The sequence below is a fragment of the Rhinopithecus bieti genome, unplaced genomic scaffold, assembly GCF_001698545.2.
Source record: "Rhinopithecus bieti isolate Rb0 unplaced genomic scaffold, ASM169854v2 scaffold_33652, whole genome shotgun sequence".
Taxonomy (NCBI): Eukaryota; Metazoa; Chordata; class Mammalia; order Primates; family Cercopithecidae; genus Rhinopithecus; species Rhinopithecus bieti.
Window position 1 is genome coordinate 3,786,499 of NW_016814761.1, and position 15,646 is coordinate 3,802,144.

General features: G+C 46.5%; 1 protein-coding gene across 2 annotated transcripts in view; it reads left to right on the plus strand.

Annotated features, from left to right (window-relative positions):
• CDA (cytidine deaminase) overlaps positions 1-15,646 on the plus strand; it is a 31,524-nt gene that overhangs the window by 8,330 nt on the left and 7,548 nt on the right. Inside the window, exons 2-3 of one of the 2 annotated variants that reach the window (XM_017852032.1) lie at positions 7,987-8,098; positions 14,599-14,656. In XM_017852032.1, the coding sequence (XP_017707521.1) occupies positions 7,987-8,098; positions 14,599-14,656 (170 nt within the window). Of the gene's footprint in view, positions 1-7,986; positions 8,099-8,608; positions 8,773-14,598; positions 14,657-15,646 lie in introns of those variants that run through there. The other variant, XM_017852033.1, reaches the window with a different exon arrangement.

Here is a 15,646-nt window from a genome sequence, read left to right on the forward strand (position 1 = left end):
AAAAAAAAAAAAAAAAAAGATGCCCACTTGCTTGAGTGTGAGAAATACTGCTTTAATCCCTCAGATTAAAGAGAGTGTTGTTCAAGATCCCTCAGAAAAGAGAGCGGGTGTAGTGCTCTCTGGCATTATTGTTTCTTTGGGTGGCTGGGCCCAAATTGCCTCATTGTGAGCTTCTTTCCTTGTTGATGTTTTATTTTGTTTTGTTGAGACAGGGTCTCACTCTGTTGCCCAGTCTGGAGTTCAGCACAATCTCAGCTCACTGCAGCCTCGACCTCCCCGGCTCAGGTGATCCTCCCACCTTATCCTCCCAAGTAGCTGGGATCACAGGTGTGCACCACCATGCCTAGCTAATTTTTAAAATTTTTTGTAGAGACGGGGTTTTGACATGTTGCCCAGGCTAGTCTCGAACTCCTGGACTCAAACCATCCACCCACCTCAGCCTCCAAAAGTACTGGGATTACAGGCGTGAGTCACCACACCCAGTCTTGCTGATGCCTTAATAACATCTGACCCCAGCCCCGCCTTAAGTACCAAACCACCTCAAAACATGGCCTCCCTTCCTGCAAGGCCATAGAGAATAAGAAGAGTCCATCGTATCTCACAGACCAGGATACTTGTTTTGGCCTCCTGCCACCAGCCTCCACTTTTACCTTCTGTAAAATGGTGTTCTAATAGTATTTACCTTACCCCACAGTTAAAAGGGTTAACTGACATTATGCAGGTAAAGCGCTCCACAGAGTGCCTGGTAGGTGAGTACCCAGTAAAAGAAAGCAATTAGTAATACTGGCACTATGATCATAGTGTTATTTCGTCCAATCTTATCATCATGGATTTCTAACTTAGCACCATCCCAATCTCTCTCATGTGTGTTTTGAAGTAAGCGAAGGCAATAGCAGAAGCAGAATTGGTTTGCCTGGTCAGATGACGCCGGCTTTCTGGGCTTAGAGAAGCAAAATAAAATTGCGCAGCATTTCAGGATGCAGTATGTGGACAAAGTCTTCCTTCCTTTTTTTTTTTTTTTTAAGCTAGAAAATTCAAGGAAATTACGTGAATTTGTTAGAGGCTCCAAATACAGTTATTCCTCTGCATCTTAAGCAGCTGGCACTGAAGTGGAAAATTCCACTCTTTCAATAATGGTTAGCCATCTCAGCTCAGACCATGCTGTGGTTTGAAGGTTTGCCTGTCCAAAATGCATAAGCATACTTTGGAGGGCTTCTCTTTTCAAATTTATTTATTTATATACATTTTTCGAGACAGGGTCTCACTATGTTTAATTGCCAATGCCACAGTGTTGGGAGGTGGGGCCTAATAAGAGGTATTTAGATCATGAAGGCTCTGCCCCCGTGAATGGATTAATACCGCTATAAAAAGGGCTTACAGGGTAGCTTCTCTCTCTTTCACTCTCCTGCCACATGAGGAATAGTGCTCCTCCCCTCCGGAGGATGCAATGTTCAAGGCGCCATCTTGGAAGCAGAGACTAGCTCCTCACTAGACACCAACCTGCCAGCAGCTTGACCTTGGACTCCCAGGCCTTCAGAATCATGACAAATACATTTCTGTCCTTTATAAATTACCCAGTCTGGGATATTACATTACAGCAGCACAAAACAGACTAAAACAGGCTGCTATAACAAAATACCACAGAGTAGTGATTTAAACAGCAGACATTTATTTCTCACGGTTCTGGAGGCCGGGAAGTCCAAGATTCAGTTCTTGGCGAGGGTCCTCTTTCCAACTTGGCCATTTTCTCACTATGCCCTGACATGATGGAGTGAGAGAGTTCAAGAGTCTCTTCCTCTTCTTATAATAGCACTAATCCTATCATGGGGGCTGCCCCCTCACCACCTCATCTAAACCTGGTTATCTCCCAAATGCCCCACCTCCTAATAGTATCACATCGAGGGTTAGGGCTTCAACAGAAGAATTTTAGGGAAACACAAACTTTTAATCCGTAAGGAAAACTGAGAGCCCCCTGGCTTCACTGTTTCAGGCCCAGGACATACCACAAAGCATGCTAGAGACAAAATCTCTGCCCTCGGAAAGTTTGTAATATAATAGGAGGAATTAGATAATGAAGACATTCATTTCAGGAGAGTCTTAGGTGCTATGAAGAAAATTAAAGCAGGAGAAATGGATAGAGAGGGTTGGAGGCAGTGGTGAAGCCATTTTAGATAGGTGATTGGAGAAAGCATCTCTGAGAAAGTGACATGTGAGCAGAGCCCTGAGTAGAGTGAATAGTGCACAAAAGGGAAAGAGAGTTCCAGGCAGTAGGAACAACCAGTGCAAAGACCCTGTGGCAGCAGCATACTTGGTACCCTGGGGGAGCACCTGGAAGGACAGCAGGTCTAGAGAACAAAAGGAGATGAGGGCCAAGAGGTAGCACCAGATCACTTATGACCTCGGTACCAGATCACTTATGACCTCGGTACCAGATCACGTATGACCTTGTAGTCATAGGAAGGATTTCAGGCCAGGCACAGTGGCGCACGCCTGTAATCCCAGCACTTTGGGAGACTGAGGTGGGTGGTTCACAAGGTCAGGAGTTCGAGACCAACCTAACCAATATGGTGAAACCCCATCTCTACCAAAAATACAAAAATTAGCCAGGTGTGGTGGCACACTCCTATAGTCCTAGCTACTCGGGAGGCTGAGGCAGGAGAATCACTTGAACCTGGGAGGAGGAGGTTGCAGTGAGCCGAGATTGTGCCACGGCACTCCAGCCTGGGTGACAGAGCAAGACTCCATCTCAAAAATAAAATAAAATAAAATAAGAATAAAAGATTTCAAAGTGCCTGAAAGACAGGGAGAGGACCACTGGCATACCTTGTCGAGAAGGCGCAGAGGGTCACATAGCCCTACCGTCACCAAAGCCTTTATTTTTACGCAATTGATAACAGCAGCAGCTAACAGCTGCTGACCATTTCCTCTGTGCCAGGCTTTGTGTTAAGTGCTTTACATGAGTGATCTCAATTTATTCTCACAAGAGGACTATAACAGAGATTCTATCATTAGCATTTTACAAATGAGCCAGTGAGTCTCAAAGAGGTTCAGTCCCTTTCCCCAGCTCTCAGAGCCAGTAGGGCAAAGAGTCCCAGGGCAGAATGAAACCTAATAGAACCTCTTTCTACAGGGCACTGTTTGAGTAGTGGGGCGTGTGAGTGTGCCCCCTGCCACAACCATCTTTCTCTGTCATTAACTGGCCTACTGACACGTTTTACACATAGTAAAGGAAGATTTCTCTCTCTGAGGCCTTTCTGAACTTACAATGCAGACACATGTGACTGTCCTGAGAGACTGGGTCTTCTGCAAGTATGGAAATGTGCTTTAATGGCACATCAGCAAAACCCAAGATCTGCATACATCACTTTTGATGGGAAAAGTGCTAGACTTTAGTCAGGGATGGGGCAGGGAAGCTGTAAGGGTGGGACTGGGAGAGTCACTAGACTTGGAGTGAGGCTGGCAGGGACCGTAATCTGGGAGAGAGGCAGAAACCAAGTGTAGGGATGTCAGTGAAGGTGGGAGTGGTGAGCAGATACAGTAGGTGAGAGTGGTGTTTAAAGAAAGTCATTTTCAGGGGCTGGGCATCATGGTTCACACCTGTAATCCCAGCATTTTGGGAGGCCAAGCTGGGAGGATCACTTGAGGCCAGCAGTTCAAGACCAGCCTGGCCAACATGGTGAAACCCCGTCTTCACTAAAAATTAAAAAATTAGGCAGACATGGTGATGCACGCCTGTAATCCCAGCTACTAGGGAGGCTGAGATGAGAATCACTTGAACCCAGGAGGTGGAGATTGCAGTGAGCTGAGATCGTGCCACTACACTCCAGCTTGGGCGACAGATAAATAAATTAATTAAATTCAATAAAAAGAAAAGAAAAAGAAAGTCATTTCAGGTGAGGATCAGGAACCTGGCTGGGGAGAGAAGGTGAGGAGCAAGAGACACTCATTCATTTATTCATTCAACTTTCATTGACTCAGCAGACAGACTGAGCAATAAGGGGCCAGTTATCCCAGCTATAATAACTAACATTTAAATAAACAAAAGCTCTCAGGGTTGCAACTTCCTGATTGTTCCCTGCCCCACAGTCCAACTGTATTAACTGATCTCTGTACAGTTTCAAATGATAAAAATACACATGAACTATTTTAGACAAAAGGAGGATGTATTGGTTCCTGTAACTAAACCATGGGAAGAGCTGGAGTGTAGTCAGACCTCAGGGGCAACTGGCACCGGCCAGACTCCTTTCTTTCCAGCTGTCATCTGTCATCCATTCTTCTGAGTGCCCATTTCAGCCTCCCTCACTGGTCTCTTCCATAATGAATGGAAACGTGGCGGCCCACACTCAGCGTCTCAGAGAGAAACTGAAGTTCCCACGCGGAGATGAACTCTGATTGGCCAGTTTGAGTCAGCTGCTCATCTTTAATCCCATAGCAAGGTCATAGGAGACAAGATGGCAGCTCCCATTTGAACTACATGCTGGGGAATAAAGTAAGGGTCATCCCTCAGGGGAAAAAAAAGTAAGAGGTGCTAAGCTGTCAAAACAGTAGATGCTCACTGTAGTCTACCCTTTGGTGCTCAGTATACACGCCTGTTTTCTTCCCCAAAGTAGAACTCCGAACCAGCCCCCACCTAACACCATATAGCCATCCCATGCACCACTGTGACCACATTCACTCTCACCCCGACAAGGGACCTGCAGCTGTGGCACCCAGTGGTGTCTAATGACATCTGTCAACTCTGGACATGAATGCCTGTGATCCTGAGAACAATGAGCTAAATGACTAATCACTCCTAACATGCCAATGTAAATAATGAAGGGACCAGAAAATATGTGAGGAAAAATATACAAGAAGATAATGACCAAATAATTCCCAAATGTGATCAACACAGAACAAAATACTTCATAATCACAATGAAGACTTGGACTTAGAAAAGGAGGTGTAGGCTGGGCACCGTGGCTCACACCTATAATCCCAGCACCTTGAGAGGCCAAGGTAGGTGGATCACTTGAGCCCAAGAGTTTGAGACTGGCCTGGGTAACCCCATCTCTACAAAAAATACAAAAAATTAGCCAGGTGTGGTGGTGTACACCTGTGGTCCCAGCTACTCGGGAGGTTAGAATGAGAGAGTCAGTGGAGCCCAGGAGTTTGAGGTTACAGTGAGCTATGATCGTGCCACTGCACACCAGCCTGGACAACAGAGTAAGATCCTGTCAAAAATAAAGGAGAGGGGAGAGGAGGGGAGGGGAAGGGAGGGGAGGGAAGGGAAGGGGAGGGGAGGGGAGGCTAAGTTGATGAAATAAATAAGAATACAGTGACTCAAACAAGATGGTGGCTTATTTCCCTCATCTAACAGACCAGGGGTGGGCTGGAGTCCACAGCATAGGAGATGCTTTTCTCTGCCCTGCAAAGTTGTCCTGGAAATCAGATTCCTTCTGACTAGGTGTCCCACCATCCCTAGAGTTGTGTCCTCATCTGCATGTTCAAACTGACACACATCATCACACCCACATCATGGTGTTTTTTTTTGTTGTGTTTTGAGATGGAGTCTCGTTCTGTCGCCCAGGCTGGAGTGCAGCTGTGGGATAATCTTGGCTCACTGCAACCTCTGCCTCCCAGGTTCAAGAGATTCTCCTGCCTCAGGCTCCTGAGTAGCTGGGACTACAGGTGCCTGCCACCATGCCAGGTTAATTTTTGTATTTTTAGTAGACAGGGTTTCACCATATTGGCCAGGCTGGTCTCAAACTCCTGACCTTGTGATCCGTCTGCCTCGGCCTCCCAAAGTGCTGGGATTACAGGTGTGAGCCACTGCGCCCAGCCTCATCATGGGTTTTTATAGGCCAGACTTGTGGCTTCTTTGGCAATCCAATTCTATCAAAAAGTTAGAAACATGCTGATCTATTTGCTTCCAATTATTTCCATACAGAAATGCCACACCCAAAGATCCCTTCTGGACATGGTTCTGAAGCCTGCCAGCTCTCACATTTTCCTAACTAGCTCCCATGCCTGACCCATCCCTGCTGCCCCATCTTAATGCTGGCTATTGTGGTGACTGAAACAACAGGCTGGGTGGGCAGATGACACATCACACCTTTGCCACAGGGTTGATTCCCACTGCCAGGAAGAGAAATTTCAGTGGTAGGTACAACGGCCTGCCTTCCCAGTAATTGCAGGTGGAGCTTTACCAAATAACAGACTAGGAGGAGTCACCGTCCGGCCATCTTCCCTCATCTGTGTTTTCTCCTTTGCATTGCTCAGCCACTAAGCCAATGTCACATATTTAGATTTTTTTTGTTCAAGTTGCATCTCACCTTCAGCACAAATGTCTGCATTAGCTATAGGTTACACTACTATAGCAAACAGATTCCAAGATGCAGTGACGCAAACATGATAGAATTCTGTTTTTCTCTCACACAACAATTCCGAGTAGGCCCCAGGCAAACAGGCAACTCTGCCCCATGAGTTGACCAGGTTTCCAAATTCCTTCTCTCTCCTTGCTGCTCCTCCATCCCCATGGCCACAAGGTCAAAAGTGTCACTCTACATCACCTCCACCTTCCAGCCTGTGGAAGGAGAAAAGAATGGAAGTAATAGGCAAGCAACCTCCTTACCAGAAATTTCCCATATCACTTTGGGCCACATCCCATTGGCCAGAACTGCATCATGTGACCACACTGTGCTGCAAGGGAGTCTGGGAATTACAGTCCCTAGCTGAGTGGCCATGCTGGAATGGGAGGCACTTATATTACTTAAAGGAAGGAATAGGAAATGAATACTGGGGAACAATTCCTATCTCTGCCTCAGGGAAAAAGGCAATTTACAAACAGTGGTACAGACCAAATACCACATCTTGCTGGTCAAGGGAAAACCCAGGTTCCATGGTGATTTGTTCATAGACTAACTTCCCTGAATATGGGGACTTTCTTAGCCAATCTGGTGATGCAAACATCTTGTCTCCTGGGAGCAGCCCTGGCTTATCGTACCCCAGGAACTACCCTGAGAGAGCCAATAGGAAGGACTCCCTTACTGAGGGCTGGGCCATCTTAGAAGCCCACATCCCATTGGAAGCCCAAGGATTGTTTTAAGCCTTGTGCAATCACAGGCAACTTGCACAAAGCTCAGGGTTTTTTTGTTTGTTTGTTTGTTGATTTCTTGTTAGTTAGTTTTGACAGTTTGTTTTGCAACACAGCTGAAATAGAACCCTGGCTGAACTCTGACAGCCAGTACCTAACCCCAAAATTTTGTCCAGGCTCAAACTTGGAATCAGGATCTGTCTTAGTCCGTTCAGGCGGCTATAATAGAATACCATAGACTGGGTAGCTTGTAAATAACAGAAGTGTATTGCTCACAGTTCTGGAGACCAGAAAGTCCAAGGTCAAGGCACTGGCAGATTCAGTGAGGGCCTGCTTACTCATAGACGCTGACTCCTTGCTATGTCCTCATGCTGCAGAAGGGGCAAGGCAGTTCTCTGGTTTTGTAAGTGCATGACTCCCATTCCTAGGCTTGGTCCCTTTCATTCTGTTCTCATTATCTAATCGTTCCTCCAAAGGCCCCACTTCCTAATACCGTCACCTTGGGGGCTAGGATTTCAACATATGAATTTGATGGGAACACATTCATACCGTGGGGCTCTTAGATGCAGGTATGGGGCTCTACTTGTTTTGTAAGCCTCAGCATCTCCCCTGGCCTTGACCTCTGCAGGGGTGATGCGGCTGCCTAATCTGCCTATTGTGCTGCCCTGCTCCCAAGCTGTGCTTCATCATGGAGGCACTGGGTAAATTAAGACAGTGCCAGGTTCCTGGGAAGGGCCACTACCATGGACCAAAGAGTCTACCGGTGCCCCAAGTCGAATTGCCCTTTCCTTCTCCCCATCTTGTTTGGAGTAACCAGTTCCTTCCTGCTTTGGAATGGGGCAAGCCTCTTACTCAACACATGCAGCAGGAAGTGTTTCTGCCAGACTTACCACTGGACTCTGCTCTCTTCTCAGGGTGTAACATAGAAAATGCCTGCTACCCTCTGGGCATCTGTGCTGAACGGACCGCTATCCAGAAGGCCGTCTCAGAAGGGTACAAGGATTTCAGGGCAATTGCTATCGCCAGGTGAGTGGGAAAGCCCAGGTTGCAACAATATTCATTCATCTCTTTAGCCAACATCTTCCTTACACATATTATTCATTCATTCATTCATTCATCTGTCATATGTTTTTTGTGGACTTCCTATGTGCCAGGCGCTGTATAGGGGCCTGGGATGAGTGCTGAGGATAAGGAGACAAATAAGAAATGGAGTCTGCCCTCAGTGAGCCTGCAAGGCAGGTAAATAAGCAAGGCAACTCATACAAGGGCCGGTATGCCCCTGTTCCAGCAACACAAAGTGACACAGACTCCTTTCCTACAAGATACAACAGAAAGGCAGCCTTGAAACACAAAGTGGGAAGGACCTAAAAATCACCTGCTATAGACTCCCTTGCCACCACCCCCATTTTATAGCTGATGAAATTGAGGCCCAGATAAGTTGAGCAACTTTCTTGGGAGTTAGTGCCAGTGCTGGGATAAAACCCAGGTTCCAGAGTCTCACTGCAGGGCTCATTCCACTGTATCATGCTGTGCTAGGAGATGGAACACGTTTCCCTGCTCTCCGCAAGCTGATGCTAGGATCCTGAATGAGCCACTCAGCATTGCTCACTCCTTCATTTGGCAACACTCGCCTCAAGGTTCAAGAACCAGGATACAAAATCAGCCAGGTAAACACTAGTCATGGTTCAAACTAATCAGAGTCCAGCCCGGGTTCTGGCTGAACAAGAGCCCCAATCAATGCTCCTATATGTCCCAAACATAAATATCCTAGTTGGCATGGCTTCCTCTCCATGGGAGCATGTTGAATTCTTGTTGGGTCTGGCCCTAGACTCAGTGGTTTCAGGATCCAAGCATGTATAAATTAGCCCTTTTACTAGACTCCATTATTTAATGACTTAATGGTGAATCTCTCCAATGTGCACCTTTGCATTGTATATGACAGTTTTCTTAACAAGTTATTGATGCAAGAAAAATGACATGGGAAATGTTTATCCCACCCAGAAGGAGGCTGCATGCTTGTTGGTCTTTAGCAACATCTGGGTACATAGGTCACATTCTATGAGGGAATTACCTCTTCACTCATAGTGGAATTAATTCCTGTGGCAGAGCTACAGCACCTTTTTGGCTAAAATGCAGAAAAAGAGCTATACCTTTTAGCACCTTTCTGGCTAAAATGTGGAAATGCAGGGGTTTAGTGCAAGGTCAGTGGGGACTGTACAGAAGCGAGCCCACGTGCCTTTTATAAGATCCTCAACTTTGCCTCAGTCTGGCCCCGAGGTGACCCAGCTTATTCAAGGTTTGTTTCTGAGTAAGTAAAGCCTGAGGTGCACTTAAGGAGAAGGGCCCCAGTATCCGAGAGCCTTCCCTGTGACCGAGGTGTGTCCTGGCTTCCTTAAGGCTTCCAGAGGAATAAATGATGCTGTGCTGAGAACATTTTGTTCAGATAGGCCGAGATCAGGATGTGAATTGCACTTTATGGGAAAGAAAAAAAAAAAAAAAAGGAGGGAAATAACTCAATTTCAAAGCTGATCCAAGAAAATAATGATATTCTAGGGAAAAAGAGGCCAAAGTCAACCAAAGGATAATGATGCCTTGCTCTGTTTAGAATTTTCCAAATGAGAGGCTTTTTCTCTTGGTCATTATCTACTTTCAAACACAATGAAATGTCACTAGCAATGATCAGCAAATGTCATTATTTACACAAAACCTGCCATTTTTCCAGCCCCCAACTGCTGTACTCTGGGTATTCAGCCTGCATCAGTGTCCCTGAGCCCAAAATACACTCATTATCACACTCATGATTTGTTAAATTGAGAGCGTTTGTGGATTTAGAGGATGAATGAGAAGTACCAACTCCCTCATTAACATCAGATGGGTCTGAGCAGCCTCAGAGGGAACCCCTCTGAGGTCTCTAAGGATGGCGACTGCACTCAGGAAAGGTCCATGTGTCTTACTGCTCTCAGACAGGTGAGCTCGCCCCACTGGGTCCCAGCTCTCATGATCAGAGTCAGTAGGTTTCCAGCCCATCGAGTCTGATAAGCATGCCCTCAGTGTGTGATCAAGGTGAGCACAAACCACAGAAAACTGTAAATAGCCAGCAAAAGGCAAGACAGAGTGAAGGTCAGGGGAGAGGGAGAAAGGGGGAAGCGGTGAAGCAGTGAAGAAACATCCTGAGGCAGCCAGCAAGTGCTCACTCAGTCTTGAGTCTCTCTCTTGGCAGGAACGTTGAGTAAGTTAGAAGCCCAGGCTTCAGTGTCAATGAAACCTGTTTCCAAATCCAGCCACATTATGGACCTTAGGCATGCTGCTTAGACCCTGAGTCTGGCTTCTCATCTGTGAAATGGAGGAGACTGGTTTGTTACAGGGTCTCATGAAACAATTTCTATAAAGTTCCTGACACAGGGTATGTAATACATTCACACTATTATATAGTTGCTTTTTTTTTTTTTTTTTTTTTTTTTTTTTTTTTTGTTTTTTTTTTTTGGTTGGTTTTGGTTTGGTTTGGTTTTTCTTTGAGAACAAGCCTCACTGTGCCGCCCAGGCTGGAGTGCCGTGGCAAGATTTCGGCTCACTGCAACCTCAGCCTCCCAGGTTCAAGCGGTTCTCATGCTTCAGCCTCCTGAGTAGCTGAGACTACAGGTGCCTGCCACCATGCCTGGCTAATTTTTGAATTTTTAGTAGAGATGGGGTTTCACCATGTTGACCAAGCTGGTCTCGAACTTCTGGCCTCAAGTGATCCGCCCACCTGGGCCTCCCAAAGTGCTGGGATTATAGGTGTGAGTGACCACATTCAGCCTCAAACTATTACATTGTTTTAAAGTTATCGTTATTTATTCTGCAAGCCGCAAAACTACCAAAGGCAGAATGTGTAGATTTGGGGTTCAAATCCTGATTCTGCCACTTTACTAACTTTTTGTCCTTGGGCAAGCCGTTTCATCTTTCATGATCTACAGCATGCAGGTGATAAGAGTGCCTGCATACCTCCGCCCCTTACAGGGTTGTTGGGGATTAAATGAACTAATTCACTTAAGGTCCTTAGCACAGAGGCTGGCGCACAGAACCACCATGTACGGGTAAGCCATTAATGTTAACACGCTGTCTCTACATCCTCAGTGCTAGGCTGCCTGGAAACACCATCCTGTGACTTGGTTGTTGAAGCCTACACCAAATCTACCTTCCCAGTGGAATGCATGTTTACCTTGAAATCCCTGATGCAGATCACCTTGTCCAGGGAGCTAGCCATTGGGTAGTGGGCCACAGATGCCACAAGATTCAGAAAGGAGGCCGGACGCGGTGGCTCATGCCTGTAATTCCAGAACTTTGGAAGGCCGAGGTGGGTGGATCATGAGGTCAGGAGATTGAGACCATCCTGCCTAACACGGTGAAACCTCGTCTCTACTAAAAATACAAAAAAAAATTAGCCGGGCATGGTGGCGGGCGCCTGTTGTCCCAGCTACTCGGGAGGCTGAGGCAGGAGAATGGCATGAACCTGGGAGGCGGAGGTTGCAGTGAGCTGAGATTACGCCACTGCACTCCAGCCTGGGCGACAGAGAGAGATTCCGTCTCAAAAAAAAAGATTCAGAAAGGAAGCGGTGAGCTCAGCAGAGGTCAGATTACACAGGGCCTTACAGGCCATGGAAGGAAGGCTGAATTTCATTCAGAGCAACTCTCCCATGGCCCTAACCATGCCTTTGTTACAGCATTTCTGTGAAATTTTATCTACCCCTCCAGAGGGTAAGCTCCCGGGATTGTCTGATTGGTCTTTATTGCTCCTTTCCCATGCCTGCCTGGCATAGAGAAGGGTTTTGGTCGACATGTGTGGAATGAAGTGAAAAATAACCCCCAAAAAGCTTAAGAGAGGCCCTGGCTGCAACAGCTGTTATCCAGTAATTGCAAGAGTTCACTCAGCGTCCTGGGCAGGAGTCGCCACCCTCTCATGTACCCATGGGTTTTTCTTCTGAAGCTGGAAGCGTGCTCAGAGAGAACCCATCTTCCCATGGAACAGAACCTTTCATTGACTGGCCCCCCACATATGAAAGGTAGTTATGGTGAGAATTAAAGAAAATCGCATCTCGGCTGCTTTATTTTAATCAGAGTGTCTATCCCTGTCTCCACATGGTTGGTTGGTTGATCAGTTGCCTAGCTCCCCTCACTAGTCTATAAACTCCTGAGCATAGTGAATTTTGTCTGTTCTGTTCACTGCTGCACTCCTAGCACCAATGACAGTGCCCAGCACATAGTAGGTGCTCAGTAAATATTTGCTGGTTGAAATGAGACGATGCATATAAAATGCTTTGCAGAATGCCTGGCACATTCTAGACACACATTATCTTTTTTTTTTCTTTTTCTTTTTTTTTGAGACGGAGTCTTGCTCTGTTGCCCAGACTGGAGTGCAGCGGCATGATCTCGGCTCACTGCAACCTCTGCCTCCCAGGTTCAAGCAATTCTCTGCCTCAGCCTCCCGAGTAGCTGGGATTACAGGCATCTGCCACCACGCCCGGCTAATTTTTGTATTTTTAGTGGAGACGGGATTTCACCATGTTGGCCAGGGTGGTCTTGAACTCCTGATTTTGTGATCCACCCACCTCGGCCTCCCAAAGTGCTGGGATTACAGGCACAGGCACACACTATCTTAATAACAATTGTTGTTAAGATATAATAAGATGAATTATTAAATAGTACATAAAACAGCATATAATAAAACTGTATGTGATAAAGGACTAAAATTATGAGAAAGCTTACATAGTAAGGAAACAAATATCCAGCACTTAGAACAGGAGTAACAATATGTATATAACATTCTAAAGTTTACAAAGTCTTCCATACACCTTATCTCCTTTTATCTTCTAGCATTCTTAGAAAGCAGATGACGTATCATCCACATTTTACAGCAAATAAATGAGCCTTGGATGAGTTAAAATGACTTAGTCAAAGTCACCCATAGCAAAAGGAAGAGCCAACAAAGAACCAAAATTTAAATCCTGTGTTCTGCCAGGCACGGTGGCTCATGAGCCCAGGAGTTCAAGACCAGCCTGGGCAATTTAGTGAGACCCTATTTCTACAACAAATCAAAAAATGAGCTGAGTGTGGTGGTGTGTGCCTGCAGTCCTAGCTACTCAGGAGGCTGAGGTACGAGGATCCTTTGAGGCCAGGAGGCAGAGGCTGCAGTGAGCCATGATTATGCCACCGCACTGTAGCCTAGACAACAGAACAAGACCCTGTCTCAAATAAATAAATAAATAAATAAATAAATAAATAAATAAAAATCCTATGTTCTTCCAGAGATATCACAAAGCTGTGTGTCCAAAAGAATAAGGAGGATGGTGGCTGCTGGCTTCACGTGTGGTGCTCCAGCAGGCTTGGAATTTTCCATCATCAAAGGCACTTGTTTGTTTTGTTTTGTTTTATTTTGAGGCAGAGTCTCGCTCTGTCGCCCAGGCTGGGGTGCAGTGGCGCCATCTCGGCTCACTGCAACCTCCGCCTCCCAGGTTCAAGCGATTCTCCTGCCTCAGCCTCCCGAGTAGCTGGGACTACAGGCATGCACCACCACGCCCAGCTAATTTTTGTATTTTTAGTAGCAATGGGGTCCACCATGTTGGCCATGATGGTCTCAGTCTCTCGACCTCATGAGCCACTCAGCCTCCAAAAGTGCTGGGATTATAGGCGTGAGCCACTGCGCCTGGCCAAAGCCACCTGTTTTAGGGACCAATCCTTGTCCTGCTCAGACCTAGAGGTCTGCCTGTAGGAGCCTAAACTCTCACAGGCAATCCCTGGCTGGTGAGCTTCTCTTCTCCAGGCTTTCTCCAGTGCAAGCAACCCATTTTTCTCTCTGAGTCACACGCACTTTATTCTTTCATGCCTCAGGGCCTTTGTACATACCGCGTTTTTGTTTGTTTGTTTGTTGTTTTTTGAGACAGGGTCTCTGTCAGCCAGATGGCAGTTCACTGCAGCCTCCGCCTCTCAGACTCAAGTGATCCTCCCAGCTCAGCCTCCCGAGTAGCTGGGACTACAGGCCTGCACCACCACACCTGGCTAATTTTTTGTATTTTTAGTAGAGATGCGGTTTCACCATGTTGGCCAGGCTGGTCTCAAACTCTTGACCTCAGGTGATCCACCCACGTCGGCCTCTCACAGTGCTGGGATTACAGGTGTGAGCCACTGCGCCCAGCTGCATTTTGTTTAAAATGATAACTCAGCTGGTTTTTTACATCACCCACTGGGCTGAACAATCTCCTGAAGACCAGAGACAAATTCTCTTTGACCTTTGTATTCCCTGGGTGTGGGTGACGGTAAGTGCTCACTAAACGTTTATGGACGGCACTAAGGAAAGTCCTGCTCGTGGCCCTGCCTTGTGGCAGTGTGGAAAGCCACCTCAGCCTTCAGGACACAGCGGATCTGTGAATCAGGAACTGCCTGATGGGGTATGACCCAAATCAGGAATGAGGCCAAGACAATTGCCTAAATCTTAGCAATTGTCCTCAGGCCTTGGGAGAGACTAATTTGAGTTTGACTCTTTGCTTCCCCAGTGACATGCAAGATGATTTTATCTCTCCATGTGGGGCCTGCAGGCAAGTCATGAGAGAGGTAAGTAGCTTCTCTTGCTTTCTGGAATGCAAATCTCTTCCCTGTCGCAGGCTATGGGAGCCATGCCAAGCTGCAGGCGTGGCAGGCGTGGAGAACACAGCTATTGGCCCGTTTGCTCGGTTGGCTGACTTCTAAGGCCTCCCTACACTTGCATGAGTCACTGGAAATTATTCCTTCATTTAACAAATACTTACTGAGCGAGTGTCTGCTCTGTGCCAGGCACTGAGGTAGCTCTGGGGAGGCAGCAGGGAAAAGATGGGCCAGGCCCTGCCCTCACAGAGCTCATAGGCTAATGCAGAAGACAGATGATAAACAAGGAGCAAAATAAATAAACAAACAGTGACATTTCTGAGTCAAGAGGGCTATAGAGGAAAAAAAAATGCAGAAAAAAAAAAAAAGGAGTCCAGTGACAAAGGGGCAAGCAGGGGACACTGCAGACTGGGGTCAGTGAACAACAGCCCATGGGCCAAATCCAGCCTGCTGCTTATATTTGTAAATAAAGTTTTATTGGTACACAGCCATGGCCATTCATTCACCTATTGTTCATAGCCACTTTGCCCTGACAACAGCAGAGGTGAGCCATTACGACAAAGGCCACATGGCCTCTAAACCTAAGATATTTACTGTCTGGTCCTTGACAGAAAAAGGTTTGCCAACCCCTGCTTTAGATGTCCAGAAAGGGCCTCTTTTTGAGCATGACATTTGAGCAGAAATATAAATAATGAGAAAAAAATGAGATGAACAAAGGTCTAGAAAAGGAGATTCTGAGACAGCATAAGCAGCAAGTTTTGCGCTCAGACTCTTGGTGAATTTGAGAAGAGGCAAGAAGGCACCAAGAGGGCTAGGGTCTGGTAAGTGGAAGGAAAGCAATGGGATTAAAGTCAGAAGGGTAGGCAGGGGCCAGATCACATGGGGCCTGGCCATGGGATAAAGGGTACATTTTATTCCAAGAATAAACAAAACTGAAGTGTACACTTTTTTTTTTTTTTT